Raw genomic sequence first — 22,273 nt, 5'->3', positions numbered from 1 at the left:
GGGGGGGGACATGAAGGAAGTCGCAGTTCCTTGCTGGCTGTGCTTAACATCGAGCACTCGTTTTCAAGAATCCTTTGAGAAACGTTAACCAATGCGAGTCTTTTAAAAACTTTGATATTATACTCTTGTACTCTATATATATATATATATATATATATATTTTTTTTTCTTTGCACGTTTTATTGCATATCTTTTTATGACAGGATGAATTTCATGCATGATTTTTTGAATCGAATGTAAAAAAAATGGGTTCGTAAATCGAATGGGTAAATAAACGAAGTTCGGATTTACGGAGAATAATATTAATTGTCCGTTCATAGTTTTAAAAGAAACAAAATTATTGTTATATATTAATTATTATTAATATATTTGTCTAACGTGCGTCTATTGATTAATTAAATTTAATACGACAAAAAATAATTGAAAGATAGATTGATTATATATACGATTCGATGAACGTTCGATAAAATATTAACATAAATGATTTATTTCAATTATAAAATGTCCTTTTATAAAAATTGACTCAAGAAACATTAATTATTTTATACTTCTCTTATAATTATAATAATATAAAGTATTATATATATATATATATATATATATATATATATATATGCGCACAAAAATATTTATAGATAACTATAATGAATGTACCCGAGTAGTTATTAAATTTATTGTAAGTAAATTTTACACATTTCCCATTTAATTCTCCTATTATTAGTTTCGTTCAATTAAAATGAGATTTCTACGTGGAGCTATACTTGTATTCGTATTCTTCAGTATCAGGTGTGTCTCGTTCTACGAATTATCTATTTACTGTCTTACCGACCGCAGCGTGAAAAGCATCGTACAGTCAAATAAGAGAGAGACGTAGAAAGAGAGAGAGAGAGAGAGAAGAGAGAGAGAGAGAGAGAGAGAGAGAGATGAGGTCGAGGGCGTCGGAGAGATGGAAACCGAACAGTTAGGTAGACGCAGAAGCACAAGAAACGCGCAAACAGGACTTTGCAATTCTGATCATCGTCGTTTCCAGTTACGACCGCGGCTTAATTTCTCTAGATTACGTTCTCAGGTGTATCGGCAAGTGCACTCACACTGTGGAAATACCTGAATTATACCGCGAACACTATAACACCCATCTTCTTGAAACTTAATAAGATTATATAGAAAGAAAAAGATAAAAGAACATTGAAATAAATAGGTCGAACCATGTGTGAATAATTTTAAATAATACGTAGTATGAAATTTAATAGAAAAAGATCAAGTTTTTCTTTTCCTTTTCAACAAATTTATATTGAATCGACGTAAGTCAATGAAAAGTCAATAAATGAAATTACGAAATAATAAGGAAGTAGTGAAAGGGAATGTTTTAATTTTATTATGTTAAAAGTTTTTGATATTTAAAAATAAAGAATGATATAGAATGTTTATAATCTATAGAAATTTAAGGAATAAAAACCGGATTAAAAATATTTGAAAGTTAATTTGTCATAAGCGACGTTTATTATCGTCAGATTTTGTTTAGGACAAAGAGAAAAATTGATGATACGGGCGACTAATAGCGCTTTACGATGAGATACGACGAACGACGTATAATATAATATCATTTAAATCTTTGCTCAAGAATCTTATATAATATTTAACAAATCGATAATAACTAATTAAAAATCTCATACATTACAGATATAATAGAGTTCCAAATATTTAATATAATAATCTTGTAATAAGGAAATTGAAAAAGAAATTGTATATTTAATACGTTGCCAATTAGACCGAGTCCATATTTGTTTCAGTTCGTTAGGCTCGTGAACCATGAATGCATTGCAGTCGTGAATATCGAAGTAATTTTCGCGCTTGAACTATATGCACGTTATATTACGTGAAGGATCGATGAACGATGACACAGAAATGACGCAACGGGGCCATCGGATATCAATGAAGGCGTATCAAATACGCTAATTATTCATTAATCGTGATAACGCGTCACTTGCGTAGAGGAATACGCTTGAGGGTAATATTTTGCGCATAATAATTGGAAGAAGAGGAGAGAGGAGGAGAGGAGAGGAGAGAAACGATATTCAAAGCGTCGTTTTCTCTTCTATCGTGATACAACGAGTACCTGTCGGCTCTTCTTCCCTTCACGCCGGAAGAAGAGTGGTTATTAAAACTTCGTTATAAATTTCAAAGTTATGGAAAGGAGGGAACGAGACGACGAGTTGATGGAGTTTGAGGAAAGATAGGAGAGAACAAACGTAACTGCTGGCCGTCAAAGGAAACACTTCGCTGCTAATTGTAAAGAGGAAATTATTATCTTACCGGACGTAATTTCCTAGTCACGAATTTTAAATTTTTGCGGTCGAAGTATGGGATATTTTTAGGACGAGCGAGTACCTATTATTTTACTTATTAAATTCTACGCAGATTATTTTGTTCTATCGCATGTACAGATTCCCATATACAACGATCGACTGTATATATGAAATACAAATAAAAATTAAATTTCGCGGAAACAAAAGTTTCGTGGCAAATAATTTTCATCGAGAATACGTTACTCGTTGTGGGATTAAAAATTATTACGATCGTTGAATTAAATCTTTGCAGGGATTTTTGAAAAATAGAACGGGAATAGTTCGTATTGATTGCGACTCTAGTGAATTATAAATATTCTCATCGTATTGATAATTTTTTTCTTATTTAATATAAAATACATAAAATTCAAATGTTTAAAATATCAATTTATTTACTAGAGATATAGATCTTATAATGATCGCTTTTTCAATTCGACGATCCGATCGTCCCTTTTATCTATTTTCCCAAATTTTCTTCTGATATATATCGCTAAATAATGATTTTTGATAAAATTTATTCGAATTAATGATCTCTGGAAAAGCGAAAATTAATGGAGACACGTTACGTTATATGTATTTGAATATAAAGCTAATGACGATATTAGCAACACGTGCATAGGCAATTAATATGTAAGATATATATATATATATGTAAGATATATATATATATAAAAGAGTAATTAACTTAGTTCTCTCTAATGAATTTTATCTGATAAAGGTTACATTACCTGCTAGTAAGAACAATCATAAAACCATCATAATTTAATCAATTTAATAATTTAGAGATTGACATCATTGTATTTTTAATAGTTATGTTTTTTATATGACATCATTGTATTTTTAATAGTTATGTTTTACTTTTTCTTCTTCTTCTCTCTCTCTCTCTCTCTCTTTCTTATTTTATTTTCATCGTTAATTGTCGGATTTAATACTATTTTACACTTTCTTACATTCGACGAAATAGAGCGATAAAAATTATTCGCTTTTCCTATTCATGGATTCTTCCGATTCGAATGGGGGACTACCGAGGAGTAATTAGCTTCATTAGGGAGGTTGGTGAATTAAATGTCCGTACGAAATATAAAATACGTGGAATACTTTCGAACATTTTCACATCTTTTCGTTTCGTTTACGAAGAACAAAATACGTTATAATTTCTTGTCGTACTTCTATCTTATTTATCTTAAAAAAAATTAATTAATTAATTAATTAATTTATTTATTTATTTAGTTTATTTATTTATTTTTCCTTGTGAAAAAAGAAACGTTGAGAAGATCACAAGTATGTTTGCCTAATTAGCCTGTTTTACGAGTAATTAGTTAAGAGTTGTTGTAATTGATTCCAATATTTCGGTGTATAAAAACATAACGGGTTAGGAGTTTTAAATATGCGAGAGAGAAAAAAAGAAAGAGAGAGAGAGAGAGAGAAAGACAGAGACACAGAGAGAAAGAGAGAGAGATGATGCACATTTTGGAGGGCGTATACCAAAGAGAGATGAACGACGGAACGCGAAGGTAGACTTCAGAATAACGTGTTTCTCGAAAAGTAGTTCGTGGAAAGTTTGAACATACGCCGCGTATCTCTTTCAATTCTAAATGAAAGGAAAGAAGACAGCTTTTCCAACTTACTCCGCTCGAGTCTTCGTACGGACGGTATTTTCATTTCTTTGCCCGTTACGATTCTTGCGACACACCTCTCATCGTCGCTTGCAAAAATTCATTTTTTTCTTTTTTTTTTCGTTTTTGTTTTATCGTTGTTACGTTCATTTTCTATCTATATTCGGTCTTCTTTTTGTATAAAATGTTCTTCAAAGAATATTTCTCGATTTCGATGATGAAAAGGGTATTCATAAAATCGCATTGCTACATTCTCGTACCTGGGAATAAAATTATAAAAGCATGCAAGAGTTTTATCCTTTGATCCTTTAATGTACGATGTCTTTAAAAAAAAAAAAAAGTATTTTTTCTTTCTTAATACTTACCAACTATATATTATAGAAGCAAATATATTAAAGCAAAAATATTATAAGAAAATAAATTGTTGTACACGTGACTGTGTTACCCTGTTATTATGAAATCAAGTTAAATTTCTCTAACTTTGTTATCGTGTACGTATATGTAGGGCTTAAAAGATTGAAAGCAAATGATAAAAACGTCTTTTTCTTTTTTCTTTCTTTCTTTCCTTCCTTCTTTTTTTGCATAGTATGATCATAGTATATAATTAGAAAAAATTCTCGTCCATGCGAAAGATGACAAAAACGAGCAAAAAAACAAAAGAGGAGAAAGGAAAAAAGAAAAAGAAATGAGAACGAGCGATACTTATATCTCGATGGATTCTCAAGGAGTCGATCGAACGAGAACTCCAATCGAAAGGCTTGAATCGTCGATAATCCGAAGAAACGGAGCGTCAGCGAAAAAAAAACCGGGAAGGAATACGGGGCCGAAGTTGGTTGAGTATCGCGTGTTGCACGTCATTGCGAAATGGCGGGACATAGGAGAGAGGGTGGTAGAGGGGTGGAAGGAAAAAAAGGAGAACGAGAAGGGGTAGGGGTAGTAGAAGCATAATCACACACAAGTGTCGTGCGTGTTCGTTGGTGCGAAAGAGTAGAGCACTGGATAAAGATGAAACGAGAGAAAGAGAGAGAGAGAGAGAAAGGGAGAGAGAGAGAGAGAGAGAGAGAGAGAGAGAGAGAGAGAGAGAGAGAGAGAGAGAGAGAGAAAAGTTGGTCTAAAGAGAAAGCGAGGAATTGTCATTCGGTGGAATTGCAATTTCTCGCTGACGCGTGCTGTGTAACCCCCGGCACGATGAGTAAAGGCGGACTAATGATGCACACTAGACTTAATGCTCCGTTCCCGTTCTCATTTTCCACAAAGGTGCGAGGTGCCTGCGGAACGTCAGCTTGGAAGTGGTTCCGGAGGCAGTGCAACGTGGTCAGGAGGTGATTCTACGCTGCCATTATGATCTCGAGAGGGCGCCCCTTTACTCTGTCAAGTGGTACCGTGGTAGGTACGAGTTCTACCGATACTCGCCGACCGAAGAACAGACCAACAAGATTTTTAATATCACTGGGATACACGTTGATGTAAGTTATTTCCTTTATTACGTTTCTTTTATATTTATACACGGTAGACACCCGACCGTATAATAACACGTGCTTTCATATAAAACGATGGAAATATAGTAAGTTTTATTCATATAATACGGTATACAAGTGTCCCATTTAATTTGACTAACGTTTTTTATATCGAACACATTTCGTGGGTGATCTTTTTGGTGCCCAAAAATTTATAAACAAGGCAGATTTAGTTTGCGAGTCGCGTTCGACCTTTTCTTCCATATAATCGAAGATAAATAAAAATTTCATGTTAAACTCGGTACATATTCGCCGTCTTATAAAGGGGTCTACTGTACTTTTATTATAATATATAAGGTAATATTGAGGGAGATGGCTATGAATTTAGAAAAGGGTTATAATTTTAACCATGATAACATGAATGTTTTCAATTTCTTTGGCATTAAATTATTTATTGAAATGTAGATGTCTCAGATTTGATAATTTTTTGTTTCTCTTAAATATTTTGTTTACATTTTAAAAACTCTATTTGAAGATTTCTATGTCGTTGTTAGAGAAATACGTTCTAAGTCTTTTAGTAGAATGCCCTTCCGATAGTCGATATCGTTTCTTTTTTCCTGAATTAATGTGTTTTTTGGATATCAAAATCTGAAGCTGTTAATTAATTAGACAATTTATCCTTTTGTTAATTTGATGAAAATAAAGTTATCAATTTTAGAGTTAACATAATAGTAAACGATTTTAGCTTGATAAGTAAATTCTAGAAAATAGTTCTATAATGCAAAAATTGAAACGACAGATTTATAATTAGCTAAACCGAATATATTTAGTTGACATTTAAAGTAGTCAGTATTTTACTAATTATTATTCAATATTTCATTGCGAACGTATATCGAATAAACATTTCACTCGAAATTCACATCTATTATAATGTACTATAATAGATGGGTTTAAAATTTTTTTTTATGAAGATCAATGGCTGATATTTTGCAAAAATATTAATCATCTATTATTTTCATTAATCGTAATTAATTATCAACTATTAATTTTCATGAATAAAATTTAATGTAACGAAAATTTATTTTCGACAATATACGTAACATTTTGATGAATGACCCTTTGCCATCTTTTGAGCATATATATACTTCTTTCTATAATTTCGAATCTTTTATCTTATATTCTATTCAAAAATGTTCTGCATGCATTTCACAGATTACCAGGAACTTAAAGTTCTTAGCCTAAAGCGAATTCTGAAGAGATCGGAATAAGTAATAACAATCCGACCGAGCAATGTTAGGCGAATATTGAAAATGAATGGGAATATTCCGTTTCCATTTCTGTTAATATTTGCTCAGTCTGCAAATATGTGTGTAGTTTTATGGTATTTCGGTGAATAGCTAATTCCCTTAAGTGCTGATACTAATCTATTGTAGTATTTTTTTTTTATTTCATATTGTTGTAAACAATCAAATTGTTGATCTTCCGTAACAATATGCTTGAAAAATTATTTTACGTTGCGTTTCAAGGATTTAATCACAAACTGAAATCTAATCGATGAAATGTTTATTTTTTTTTTGTATTTTTTTATTTATTTTTTGTACTTTGTTTCTTTCTTTTTTTTTCCCCATTTAAATCAGCTTAATCCGATTTCAGAACTCTCAATTGATGGTTTCAAAATTTTTAGTATTTCAGTAATCTCCCTTGCTGTATAACGTAATTTCAACTTTCAATAATACGAATATTCGATATATAATATTTATATAAATGAATTTTAAAAGGTCATTCTAATAATAACAATATGAGTACTCTCTGAAATAGTAATATAAACTTTGTTAGTTATGATTATAAGAGTTTGTTAGTTATGATATTAGTTACGATGATAAGAGAGAGGGAAAAAAATCGTAAAATAGAAGGAATCTTGAGAAATGACTCTTCCTGCCCCTTCTCTCTATCTATAAATAAAAATCCAAAGAAAAGTTAAATTAGCGAGTTAAGTAGATACATTTTCAAAAGTTCGCTTACTTATTTTCAAGGTATCTTCCATGTACACACACACACACACACACACACACACACACACACACACACACACACACACACACAAATTCAAGTAGGTGAAATCGCAACGAATCCTGAACGAACGGATGATGTATATATAGCTGTAATAAAGTCGTTGGAATCGTGTTCTTCCATATTTCTTGATTTATACTGCTCGGAAGCAATGTAAAATCGACGAAGGATGGGAGAGAGGAAGAGAGAGAGAGGGAGAAAGAGAGAGGCAGAGAGGGAGAGAGAGAGAGAGAGAGAGAGAGAGAGAGAGAGAGAGGAAGTGAGGGTTGGTGGGAGGGAGGGAGGGACGAAATATGGCGTGCTTTTATTGGTGATGCCGCGACGCGTCGTTTACCACCTCGGACGGTGCTCGTTAACAGTACCCTTGACCAATCTAATCGTCATAAAACAGTCCGTTCGAGCGTTCAAAGCTTTTATCGTCGTTTCTACGCTTCCATCTAACAGTCTCATGTCTTTGAAGCTTTTTCACTTCCTTCGTACGCCAACTTTTTTTAAACGATGATTTCGAGTTAACCGACCTTTTTCGTTTTCACACAGATATCTCTAGATCGAGCGTATAAGGGGTTCGTTATTTTGTATCGATCGAATGATCTCGGACACGATCTAGGCTTTTTATCGTTTTCCATTTCTCTACACGCGATTTTGTGATACTCGTTTGCGTTCAATCGCTTCGTTGCATACGCTTTTCGTTATTCTGGAATTCGAGAGAGAGAGAAAGAGAAAGAGCAAGAGAGAGAGACAGAGAGAGAGACAGAGAGAGAGAGAGAGAGAGAGAGAGAGAGAGAGAGAGAGAGAGAGAAAATGATAGATCTACAACTAGTCGTCCTTTTTCTCACTTTTTTTCTTCCATATAGAAGAGAACATCGAGAAAAGTATGATCTGTTTCGTCGATATTCTTTTATCGGGAAAAACTAGATCAAACTTTATCTCGAATGTGTTTTGTCATTTTCGATCTCCCATTTTGGTCCCCACAACTTCTCTCTCTCTCTCTCTCTCTCTCTCTCTCTCTCTCTCTCTCTCTCTCTCTCTCTCTCTCTCTCTCTCTCTCTCTCTCTCTCTCTCTTTTTCTCTCTCTCTCGTTGTCTTTTATTTATATCTATAGGAATTGCATGCCAGTTCTTTCACACTTTCTGGGAAAGGGGTTTGTTCTTTTTCCTTTTTCTTTATTTTTGTTTTAGGAAAATAAAAAATGCAGTATTCCGTGTTCTTTAATCAAAATCATAGAAACTATTATGAAAATTTTCCTCCTCTCGATTTGAAACTTTCGAAACGATGAAGAGTGAGTGCATGAGTGAGTGAGTGAGAGAGTTCTTTTTCAAACGACACCAAGTTACTTTCTGCCGTTTATTTCTTTCGTGTTACGTTTCTTTCTAGATCAAATAGGAGAATTCGTTTGCCTTACTTTCGTTTCTTCAAAGGAACCGCCATTCCTTCGTTTCTCTTTCTCCACATTTTCTTTTTTCCTTCTCTCTCTTTCTCTCTTTCTTTCCCTTCCTCCCTCTCTCTTTCTCTCTCCCTTCCTTTCTGTCTGCCTCTCATTTCAGTTTCTTACCTTCGTTCGTTATTTGAGCTTCTCTAATTACGCATACAATCCTTTGACCGTACCGATTAAACCTTTCCTCTTTGACGCTTCCTCCTTCTCCGTTTTCTTCGATTCTGCTCTCCTCCCTTTTTGCCTTCATCTCCGCCACTTAGGTTCATCGGGTCAATTTATCCGAGTGCTAGATAATTTCTGATAAGACGTTGATTTACTCAAGTGCGGCCGTAAGAACGTCCGCGAACGTTGAAAGCGAATATTGATAATAAAAGCCTTTTCTATCTATCTCTTTCTCGAATTTCCATCGACGATAAAGAAGATATCAAACCGATGAAATGCTAATGAAACAATTTGGAAAGATCCCCGATTAAATTACATAGTCCTCCTTAAAGTATCCTCGAATATGCTTTTCGTGAGTCCTTCAATGAATCCCTTTTATTTCCGGTTTTTATTCATCCTTCATTAATTTCGTTGTATAATTTAAATTATAGATAAATAAAAATGAATTTTAGATTACAGTAAATTTTTAATTCATTATGCAATGAATTGAATTGAATGTTTAATTAATTTATACGTTGCAATGCTAAGTTTCAAGGATTCTAAATATTGTATTTTATTTATTTAACAGATAGATGCAAATTTTCATTTTAATTGATTTTTGTAACACATTATGCAAATAAATTGATTCGGATAACTAAATTGATTTAATCCCTTTAATCAAAAAATAATTCTTTACATCTATCTATCTAGCTATCTATTTGTTTTTATATTTTAAGTTTGTCGAGGAAAAAGAATTATAGTTATGAATAAATACGTGAGCTTAAATTCATTTTTTAGTGAGTCATGCCAACGAATGGATTTTATAAAATATTAAATTTTATTGTTAAAATTAAAAAAATATTTTCATATTTTTAAGATATCAAAGTAAATGTTTTATCTGTCAACAAATATATGAATTTTCGCTAAAATCGATTTATATCGATAAACTGAATTTCTTTATTACTATTTGCTTTTTCGAAAACGAACGATGAAAGTAATTAAAAAAAAAAAAAAAAAAAGGAAATAATCGTTACGTGTGCAGAGTGTTTCCGAAAAAGTGGGCATATCTTTAGAGATAGATTCAGTATGCTAAAATAAGAGCAAAAGTTCGTATAAACATATGGCCGATATGACCTTGTTTCTAAATTATAGTCGTTTTTGTTTTCCAGTAATTCGTATGACTCCTTTGTCAAGAATAATTACCGACCATTTGATCGAACCAGTTTTTCTGAATGAGACATTAACTGACGAATCATACAGTTCATTTTTAAGAGAAAGCTTACATGAAACTGTTGGAAGACATATCGTTTGATATCATCAACCATATATGGTTTATGTATGATAAAACATCCACCACGTTTTAATCGACTAGCGAGACTGTTTTTAAATGAGAGAGTCCCTAATAAATGGTCGTAAAGATTTAATTAATTGTTCAACACGATCACCTGATATAAATCGATTTTTATTTGTGAGACTACTTATAGTTTTTGGTTTAGAATGCATTAATAAACGATGTTGAAGAATTGCGATATGGTATTCAAAAATGTTATCGGCGAATTTAAACGACATTTGGTATTTTTGAACGAGTGAGATCTATGGTACGATGTATTCAAGCTGAGAATAGCCACTTTCAATAATTTCGATGAAAATTATTAAATAACAAGCTTACACATAAAAACTACTATAATTCGGAAACAAGATCGTATCGGGCATATGTTCATATGAATGTTTTTTCTTATATTAACGTATTGAATCTATCCCCGAAGTTATGTCCACATTTTCGGAAACATTCTGTATTATACATATATGTATATTAGACGTGTTCATAAACATTGTATAAATTTCTAAGACTATCCGTAGTTTCATCCATATTGTTTTATTAGACAGTACATATACATAAATACATATACAAGACACGAGGGATAACATACATTCTACACAAAATATTTACATATACGTATATCCGTAAGTAGACGAGCTGTATTTACGTTTTGCTTATATTTCTCTTTCTTTTACTCTCTTTATCTCTCTCTCTATGAAAAACATTATAACTAACGCTAAGGACAAATTTTGTACACATTAACAATATACGGACTAAAAGAAAAAGAAACTCACTAGATCACATTCAGTCTCGTCTCGTCCTTACTCGCATAAAGATTTAAACGATATCTCCGAACTACCAAGAAAATTTAAAGGTATAACGAATAGAATTATACATTACCTTATTATAATTCTCTTCCGTAATATAAGATTTTTCTTTTCTTTTTACCAGTTAGAAATATAAATATTCATTTTATTGATAAAACCAGATTTATGTTATGTAAATTGTTATATGTTGAACAATAACGAATATGTATATAACGACAGTTATGTATATTGAAAAAACAATCATAAATATTAATTGAAACGGGTGATAAGTTAAATATCTCATGTCTGAGAGGTAACTTGAGCACAATGTCAGTACATTTTCAATGTGCGGTTTCAGGCTGGTAAGTCCAACAACAACGAGGTAACGCTGCACAACGTCGACTTCGCCCTCTCGGGTACGTTCAGCTGCGAAGTTACAGCAGACGCGCCGACCTTCTCCACAGCCTCCGCCACGAAGAATCTTACCGTAGTGTGTAAGTACACGCTCCACAGCATTACTGAGTATCACGAAACACGTAGCTCTCTCTCTCTTTCTCTCTCTCTCTACCTTTCTCCACGACTCACTCAGAGACAACCCTTTTACCACATCCCCATATTCTCTCTCTCTCTCTCTCTCTGTCTCTGTCCCTGTCTCTCTGTCTATCTGTCTCTCTCTCTCTCTGTCTGTGTGTGTGTTATCCCGCATTCGGTTTCCAAGTTCGCCTCGAGCAGTGCTTGCACGTGCTTCGTTCTATCGAACGCGTAATCTCCTTTCCGCATCACTCTTCGTATCTTCTCTGTCCTTTACTATCTTCATCTTGACATCTTTCTAATAGTAAACGAAAGAAAGAGAGAAAAAGAGAAAGAGAGAAAGAGAGGGGGAGAGAGAGAGAGAGAGAGAGAGAGAGAGAGAGAGAGAGAGAGAGAGAGAGAATTAATTTTTTCACGTATAATATATTTAATCATTTACGTTATGTTATAACATCTGGCATGATTTTACCTTTTATTTACTTAATAAAATAATAAAATCAGAAGGAAATAATTTTATCGAAAAATTTCGTTGATGGTATATTTACGCATTACGAGTATATCTACTATGTGATTATCAAAACTGGAAAAGATTTAAATTAGAATTTAGGATAGAAAAAGTAGGATTATAATTCGAACGGTTAGTATATAATAAGATCTACAGAAATGTATAATGAATATATATATATATATATAGAATGTGTTATAATTATTTTAAAAAATTCCTTCTGATTATTCTCGACGAATTAAGTAAAATATTAATCTACATGACCATAGACTCTCTCTCTCTCTCTCTCTCTCTCTCTCTCTCTCTTTCTCGATTTATGATTAGAATCCTCATGATATAAGCCAATTCAGTGAGTATGCAACGTTTATCGTTCTCCCACGCATTCTGCATAAACCATTAGATCAAAGCATATCGATCAGGAACAGGAGGTTTGTGGTTAATACCACGTATACAAGCGAAGGATATTTGCGTCGAGGAAAAGAAGCTAACACGTCGATGATTACCCCGAGTCTCGATTAAACGTGAATACGCGTACGCGGTTTTACGAACTTTTAGTTTTCGATGGGTCTGTAGTTTACCAATGGGAAATGAAAGGGTACTCCTAATGGAGGTTTTTCGTGAACGTTTCGTGTTTTTCCTCCGATGTTTCGTTGAAGCTGTTCGAGCTTCGTTCAAGCTTTTGCTTTTACTACCTCGAGGAGATTCAAACGGAAGCTTTTTCTGTTTGGCATGAAAAATCGTTCCGTTTTCTATCGCATAAACGATAGCTACCGTCGTTGTTTGAATTTTTTTTTCTGTTTTTTTCCCCTGTTTCTTTTCTGTTTTTGAATATACACGCAATTTGTACATGAAACATACAAAATTTTAATCGAAAATTGAAATTGTTAAGATATTGTTTCATTTAAAAAAGGTGTGGCGTCAATGAAATATTCTTCGTATAAAATGTTTCAAGTGTTCGAGAAAAGTCACTTAAGATTACTTACACACATATATAATATATATATATATATGTATATATATATATACACATATATACATATATACATATATACATATATATATATACACATACATAGATATACATTTAGATCCTTTATAAAGCGCACGTGTCTACTTTAAGTCGGTCACAAGTACCTCAAGCGAGAAGAGACTCTCAGGGCAGTAAAACATTCGCTCGCCAGAGTCGCAGAGATCTCTCATGAGAATTCGTTAAGTGATCGCGTGACTAACGATACCTTGACTCTGGCATCTCCTTGAGAAACTAACTGAATGAAGACAGGCTTGTCGTATCCTTGATAGGGGTGAGTTTATAAAATTATATCTTTTAAGATATTTTATATCATATTTTCTATTCGATTGATACGTATGTATATATATTTTTCATATATATAATATAATATAATATTATATAATATATACTTAGTAAACAGTACAAAATGAGATACGAAATATCTATATTACACAACTGTTATTTTACTTTTAATTAATATATATTGTATATCTGAGCTAAATATTTATCAACAGATTTAATTACTTAGTTTTATAATATAATTCGCAATAAATCGAATAGTACCTATTCCAAATAGACTGAAAAAAATTTAATATAGTTTGGTGAGTGGGTCAAATCCACTTCGTAGAAAAATCTATCATAAAGACCACTCCCGATCTTGCGATATTAAAAACTATAAAGAACATTCGACGGAAGAGACCACTTCGTCGCGCTGACTTTCGTCACATCCGGTATATATCTACCTATATAGATGTAATGCCAGTGTGGTTTTCCCGAGCGTGGGAGAATAACCGCGAGGTAGCAATTTTCCAATATATCCGTCGAGTTCTCCTCAAAGGGGTCTTGCAAGCCTCTCTCTCTCACCCTCTCTCTCCTCCCTCTATCTATCCTTTCTCATATGTTTCTCGTAGAAACGACAGACAACTCCTTCACTTCTTGGCCCTCGTCTTCCTTGAAGATTCGCACGAATGTTGCCGTCTTTTCGAAGTCACCTGCGAGAAATCGAAATCCAGTTTTGCCCTCAATCCAATGCGCGCACGAGAAAGAGAGAGAAAAAGAAAGAACGAAAGAGAAAGATATATATATACATACATACATACATACATACATACATACATACATATATATATTATATAAAGAGAGAGAGAGAGAGAGAGGGAGAGAGTAAAGTGAAGTAGATAGTAGAGTGGTGGTTGATAGTAAGAGTTGAGAGGGAGGGTGGTTGCACGTGCACCTACATATGAATTCGTTGCTCGAAGCTTCGAACGTATAAGCGAACCTTGGTGAATGGGGTGAGTGAGCTTGCGGAGAGAATAAGATAGGATAGGAAAAGAGGAGAATGCCCGAACGCTATAAAATGAATCCTTTCGATAAAACCGTTCTTCCATTTTTCTTTTGATCAGTGACTTCGCAGACAATCGCCGAGGAGCGCGCGAACGTACGCGTATATTTTTCCGATCTCTTCTCGCGAATACGCGCTGCGATTCGCACCGCAATCACACACTCTCATGTCTGTATATATATATATGTGTGTATACATGTATATGTACGTAGGTGTATGTGTGTATATCTGCACTCGATTCGAACACGCTCGGGAAACTGCCTTCCGAGAAGGAACTTTATGATCGGATGGAATTTTTTTTCTTTTTCTCTATCTATCTATCTATCTCTCTCTCTCTCTCTCTTCCTTTCTGTCTCTTCTTTCCTTCTTTCCACTAGTCCAGCGACTTGCCATCGAAAACCAACGTCGCCGTTCATGTTTTACGAGTTTCGCCGAACGTTCTCTCGTATAATGCCATAACGTCGACCGATCGACGAAACTTCGAAAATTCCACAATTTATGAAAGTTTTTGTTTCTCCTCCTTTGTGCCATTGTTTTCCATCCTGTTTACCCTTAATGTTGGTACACGTTACGCTTTGTAATACGCTTTGTAATATCGCTCGTTATTCGTGAAACTCACGTAAAACGTATTTTCAGAAATTTTTCTTTGTTTATATCTTTTTTTTCTTTTTCAATTTTTTCTGTTCCGTTCCGACGTTATTGGAAGATATAATTGACCTATGACGTTGGCTATTAAATTTTTTTTTTTACGAGAGAGAAATGCGATTTTTATTGAACTGGAAAAGGAAGTACGGCGAACAAAGTTTCGCAAATATTTGCGGGATACAGTTTAGTAAATAAATTCGTAAGATTCTTTTGAAATAAGAAGGTAAAGATTATTGTGTGTGTATATATGTAAGGATAGAAATAAAATATATAGAGTCTTTGCGAGTCTGTCTAATGACGACAATAATAGGGGAGGAAAGCTAAATTATTGGGTAGCATTGTGACAGGCACCTCCCGGGCGTTACAGAATACACTTCGAGCATTGTTTTCTCCTGATAGCTAATGCTTTATGTTTGAGACAGTGGCAAATCGTGGCGAAAAGTTTACCGTCGGTTCCCTCTCTCTTTCTCTTTCTCTCTCTATGGACAGACTTCAGGGAGAATGAATACGTTTCATGGATTTTCGTAATTAACTGGTCCTGTGTATAATAGCCATTTCGAAAATTTACAATACCCATTTGTTTCGTTGAATTAAAGTGATTTATCGTTTTTTAATAATTTCATTGATATTCGAGAAACAGGAACACAATTGATGATATTTATTTTTCTTTCTTCTTTTTCTTTCTCTCGAGTAATATCAGAAAAAAATTATTATTTAGATTATATATTTATCAATGTATAGAATTATATTTGTAGGGGAACTTTAGCATTCGTATATAGTGGAGAAATGGAAAATATTATACATATTGTATTGTACGAATACTTATGTAAATGATATAACAAGAGTTAGTTTGTTAAGTAAAGGTTGGAGTCTTTGTGCGAAATTTAATTAAGAAACTCAGAAACAGATGTACGAATGTTAAAATTAATTGATCAATATTTAAAATTGAACAATAAAAAAATATTATCTTGACAATTTCTATCGTCGAACGAGTTACTTGCCAATAAACTATTTTCTTAAATTTCTGTTTTCAACTTGTTTCAATATTATAGTTTATATTATGAGAACAAAAAGTAGTAACTCTTTTGTACCAATCATTCAAATCTTTGAGCAAGTTTTTATATCTGTCAATTCTTATATCTGACAAGAGGTTGCGAAGAAATGAGAAATTTAAAGTCATTGATAATTAAGGTGTTTATAGAAAAAAGAAAAAATAATAAGAAAAGAAAATTAAGCAAAAAACAAAAAGAAGGTGAAAACTTTCTCTCGTTAATGGAAAAGATATACAAGAGAAAAGTGGAGTGAATTTTCTTTTACATAATTTTCGAGCGTGGGACAGAACTCGCGCGACACTTCTCAAGAATCTAATCAGACTTCTGAATAAATAAAAGTTATAGAGAGAATAATGTAAATAGGTAATACAATGAAAACTATAAATATTCATGGATTTCATGAAAAATGATTTATTATTTCATTTTTGTGTATCCGCGTTCAAAATATAATTTAGCTTAAACCTTGATAATTGTTAATACAATTTATAAATTCGACTAGCCATTCTTCGTTCTAAAAGTCGTTTGAATTTTGCATAAGCACTGCGAGTTATTTCAATTAAAAGAGAATCGGTCGACGATACCGAGGACGAACAATAAAATCATTCGAAATAACCCCGGAAAATTTTAGCGAGTCGAACCATTGGCGAGCGGTGCCTATTTAAATTTGCGGATAGCGTGGGTCACGCTCTCGCGTCCGGCCAATACGTCGTTCAGCGAGAACGAATTTGTCCGCGTGAAATACTTTTAAAGCGGCGCAAATTAGCTATGCCGTAAAAACGTCGCAATCGAATAGTACGTAAAATTCGAGTAATTCGTTTATGCGCGTAAAGCGAATTGCCGAAGCGTTCCGCTGGTAAATATAATACTTTTATGCACGATGGACGACCAAGAGACATTTTTCAACATGGAACCTATTTTAAACGTTACTAAAATGGCAGCATTAGTGAAAATCCTGAAAAACGATATTATACAGAGTGGGACATTTTAATGGGGACACACATACATACCTACGTATGTATTTCGTGTTGTTTATTAACACATTCGAGAGCGGTAACGTAGTCCTACTACGTCAGTTCATTTCAAAATCCTGTAGCTGAGAGACGCGAAAACGTAGTCCTACGTCATTTCACCCATTACATTATAATCGTATTTAAATAGCACAACCAACTCTCTCGTCCTCAACTATAGACGTTTGAAAATTGTACGTGGCTTTTAGGTAGTGGACTCGCTCTAAAATCGCTGACTTCGAATGTGTTAATAAATGAAATATGTTTCTATGTATATGTGCATGTGTTCAAACATATATATAATACCACATGCCTGTGTACCTATATAAATAGATATATAGATAATGATATAAAAATATATAGATGATGTGATTTCATTATTCCATATTTATTAAATTCGTCAATGTTTATTTATATTATACCTCTTTAACATTTTTTCATTCTAATTAAATTTATGTGAAAACATTATCACTTAACACTTCGAATTACAATTATCTTCAACTTTCGTACTCGGTCAAGTGTAATTTGATTTTTTCAGCTTTTAATATCTCATATTCACGTACACATACCTTATTGATTTATTTTATTAACAACATGAAATGTCACGTCAGAGGTGACCTCAAAATGTAAAAGGCTAAATGATTTATTTCATCATAGGATGTATGTAATACTTATATACTTGTACATATCTATATGTACGCAACACACATACACACGCACACACAGAGTGTATGTAAATGATTGACAAAAAAATAATTGCACGATTAATTTCGTAAAATCGTTCTATTTCCTCTGGGAAACATAAAGTCCGAAATTTTCAACGAATTGGCACTCCCGTGATATCCATTTGGATCGCGTACTTTATTAGCGTTCTTGGATTGAAGCGAAAAGAATCTTTCGTGGTACGTCCTGGACGTTCTTCGTTCAGTGGAAATATGAATTTCATATTTTACGATAATACCGTTGGATGTTCTCAAGGTAAACGAATCTCTTCACGGAGAAGTTTTCGCAGAGTTACTCGGGAAAAATCGTAGCTGCATGTCGATTTTCTCCAATGCTATAGTTCTCCCCTCTTTTTTTCTTCGTGATATCGATTTTTCTGCGATCCCAATGGATAAGAGTTACCCAAGGGATACGAAAGAATGAGTGCGAGATCAAACATGGGTGTGGAATCAAATTTTTAATCAAATTGCTGTGCTTGGTTAATAGTAGCAAAAGTAAAGTAACAAAAAAGAAAAGTGCGGAGAAAAAGAAAGAAAGAAAAAGATATCGATACACTTTAAAAAGAAATGACATTCGATCTAATAATAAAAATCGTTTCTTTTATAAAGAATAAAACTGCTAATAATCAAGTTACACGTATCTCCATGCGATTTTCACCATCAAAAAGTTTTTCCATTTGAGCGTACGCGAGATACTTGAATTTGAAAAGAGCATCGTTGTTCTCGTACTCGATCTAAAAGTGCTCTTAAGCTTCAAAAATTCGTTCTCCCGATAGAACCTTCGAAACGAGGCGTTACCAAATCGAACAATCGTTATCCTCACGAACGATAGTCGTCGGTCTTTTTTGTGTTTCTTTTTCTTTTTTACGGACTAGTGTTCGTTCGTTTCGTCATAATAAAAAGTGAAAATCGGCTAAAATAGAATATAAAAGAGAAAAAAGCGAGTAAACGGTGGCAGTGAGAAAAGTCAGTGTTGTCGAAGCGACTTTAAAACGACGATTCCCTTGGTATTGCGTGCATGTTAAAATAGTAGGTAAATGTACGATAGAGTTTCCATTAGTTCGGCGAATCGTGCTATTCTTTGATATCGAAAAATGTATGGGTTGAGTCCTTTCGTCCTATGGTATATGAGAGGGTGGCAAGGAGGAAGGTGGTAAAAAAATCCATTTCCATCGTTCGAAACGGATTGGCTTGTCCGTGCTCTTTCGTGCGAGAAGTACCATATCGTAGAGATACTATCGATTCTAAGCTAGACTCAATTCGATCCCGATAGTACTACGTCGATATAACTGGGATTCGATTAATCGTACTATCGTAACGCGAATCGGCTCTTTATCGTTGCCCTTGGCAAAATCTATGGGAGTTTATAATCATATCCTTTAGTTTGCATACCTTCTAATGTCTCGTATCTAAGTGAACGTACTACAATAGATACGGATCGATCGTTAGAATGATTAAAGAGAATATAGATAGCAATAATGCTTAATTAACTCTAATAGAACAGAGTTTATCGTATAATAGATGGTAACTAATGAAATATATATATATATATATATATATATATATATATATATATATATGTAATAAAAAGTATATACTTGACACGTTCCGTAAATTTATACATTAGAAATATTATAATAGAATTTTAAAGAATCAATGATTTGTAATATAATTTAATTGATAGGAATTAAGAAAAAATAATAGTAAAATGTAATAAGATTGCAATTCGATTATAAGAACTGTAAAAAGAATTTTGCGCGTAATAAATTAAAAGTAAATTTGTAGAGATTATAATATTAATTTTCTTTTTTGTTAATGCCTTTTAATGAAAATGTAACGATCGAATTAAATTATCGATAATTATAATAATTATTGAAATAAGGATCGAATAAAAATAAAAATCGGATCATTTTATACGTCTTAATATTATAGAGATAAAAGAATTTGATTAAATATAAATTTGTAATTACTAATTTATCATAATGAGCATAAAAGATTCTTGTTTACGTTTCAGTTTCTTAATGAATTAAAATTTTATATTCGGTTTATAAAACTTTATAAATATAAATATTTGAAGTAAAACAAAATTAATAATTTAATTTGGAATACTTGGAGAAACCAGAAATATCAATTTCTATATATTTTAAAATATATTAATTAATTTAAAATTAAGATATCAATATCAAGATAAAATGTAAAAACATTGAATTTATTATAGCATATAAATAAAAGAGAATATTCGTTGTTACTCTGTTTGATTATTCCTCGGTATAATATTCATATAATTCTCGGTAGATCGTAATACTATAAAGAGAAGAGGATCCACTCAACACTGTTTGCCTATTACGTTCAAGTATACATACACATGTGTGTGTATATGTGTATATATATATGCACGTAACTCATGTGTCATCGCAAACGAGAAGAGCTAGAAGTGATGTTAGTGGGACTTGCTTTTTCCATCATCTTCTAAGAGTACCAATGGAGTTACGTACGCATAAGTTTGTACGGTACCGTGCGAAACAGTTAACCTAACAGGTTTCTCAGTGCCGCTCGAATATTGGATAAGTTCCGTAGCAAGGTAGAAAATGGCGAGGGATTACAGTGTTTACCACCCTAACCGAGGAGACTCTGCTACCGGCAGGGATTGTCGGCAAGATTTAAGAGCATGTATGCGAGAGAGAGAGAGAGAGAGAGAGAGAGAGAGAGAGAGAGAGAGAGAGAGAGAGAGAGAGAGAGAGAGAGAGAGAGAGACAGACAGATAGAGACAGAGACAGAGATTGAACTAATATATAGAGTGATATATCCACAAGTGACAACGAGCAAGAATGATTGATAATAATTTTCATTATGTTTCAGCTTTACCAGAAGGTAAACCCTTTATCGTGTCTGATCGGGAACGTTACGATCTTGGGGATACTCTACGAGCAAATTGTAGTTTACCAGCATCGAGGCCAACCGCTCGTCTGTCATTTGCTCTCAATAACATACCGGTAAGAAATACAGTATGATACATTATAAGTTTTTTCTTTGCTTGATTTAAGTTATGACAAAGTTATCGTATGCCTGGAAGTATGATTGATTTTTCCTCTCGATAAAAGTTCTATTTTTTTCCCCCTTTTTCTGTACCTTCTTTTCTTTCCTCTTTCCTTTCCTGTTTCAAGTAATTAATAGAAACTATAACGAAGTAATGATGTCGTAATATATAAGATATACCTAATAAACGAGCTAATATAAGTTAAAGAAGATTAGGAAGAGGGAAGTTTTCCCTTTTGCTATAGTAACACGACGTAAGTTGTTCGAAACTCGTACAACTTCGATACCTACTTCTTCTTTCTTTTTCTTCTTCTTTTTCTTTTTTTTTTTTTTTCATTGGCCGAAATGAAGTATGAAAATCTGTTCCCCTTTTTGAAATTCGGTTAGTAGGACGAGCGAGAATGGAAGGTAAAAGAGGGAAAACGAGGATTCCACGGAGATTGATTCGTTCGCAGATGAATGCTCTCGCGTGATTCTCGCGTTCTATCTGCTTCCTCTCGTTCTAAACGTGAGATCTTCTTCTTCGTTACCGTTCGATTATCGATTTTCGATAAGCGAGAGTGTAATATTTCGAAAGCGAAAGAACATTAATCTTGATCGTTCCGTCTGAAATGTCCGGTTTACATAGTAACCAAATTTAGAATTCTTACGTAGTGATGTGAATAAATTTTCTTCGGTGTTACGCTCAAAAAAAAAAGTAAATTACGAGATTTAATATAATTTATTTTCTCGTCAACGTGATATAATTAAATTAATTGTAACGTTAGTGTTGACGAATTGAGGTTTTAATACGATTAACATAAGCGATGAAATTTTGTATTATATATATATATATATATATATATATATATATATATATCATTCACATAATATACATATATATAAATAGGAATATATACATATAATAAATATATATATTTATAATAGAATATATATTTATATTATTTATACATATTTATAATATATATAATATATATTTAATAGGAACATATATATGTATATTATATGTATAATGAACCTATAAAGATATTTTTTTATGACATAACAATGTTTATAAAGGAAAAGACTTTGAAGAGTAGAGTGACATCCGCTCGAAAACTCTCTTACGTAAGTTTTACTGTTTCCTGAGTGGAATCTAAGCGTGTTGCCGGCGGCAATGCATTACCCATAATCCCGGAGGATGATGCCATAGGATCTCATTATCCGATACGACCAAACGGTGAGCGTAATTCC

At 33.0% G+C, this 22,273-nt stretch overlaps 1 protein-coding gene across 1 annotated transcript in view; it reads left to right on the top strand.

The window, feature by feature from the left end:
- Positions 1-22,273, top strand: part of LOC122634494 — a 127,108-nt gene that overhangs the window by 61,182 nt on the left and 43,653 nt on the right. Inside the window, exons 2-4 of the mRNA XM_043823484.1 lie at positions 5,219-5,427; positions 11,550-11,685; positions 20,864-20,997. Of these exons, the coding sequence (XP_043679419.1) occupies positions 5,219-5,427; positions 11,550-11,685; positions 20,864-20,997 (479 nt within the window). The remainder of the gene's footprint in view (positions 1-5,218; positions 5,428-11,549; positions 11,686-20,863; positions 20,998-22,273) is intronic.

The sequence above is a fragment of the Vespula pensylvanica genome, chromosome 15, assembly GCF_014466175.1.
Source record: "Vespula pensylvanica isolate Volc-1 chromosome 15, ASM1446617v1, whole genome shotgun sequence".
NCBI classification, from domain to species: domain Eukaryota; kingdom Metazoa; phylum Arthropoda; class Insecta; order Hymenoptera; family Vespidae; genus Vespula; species Vespula pensylvanica.
This window is presented reverse-complemented; position numbering and strand designations above follow the sequence as displayed.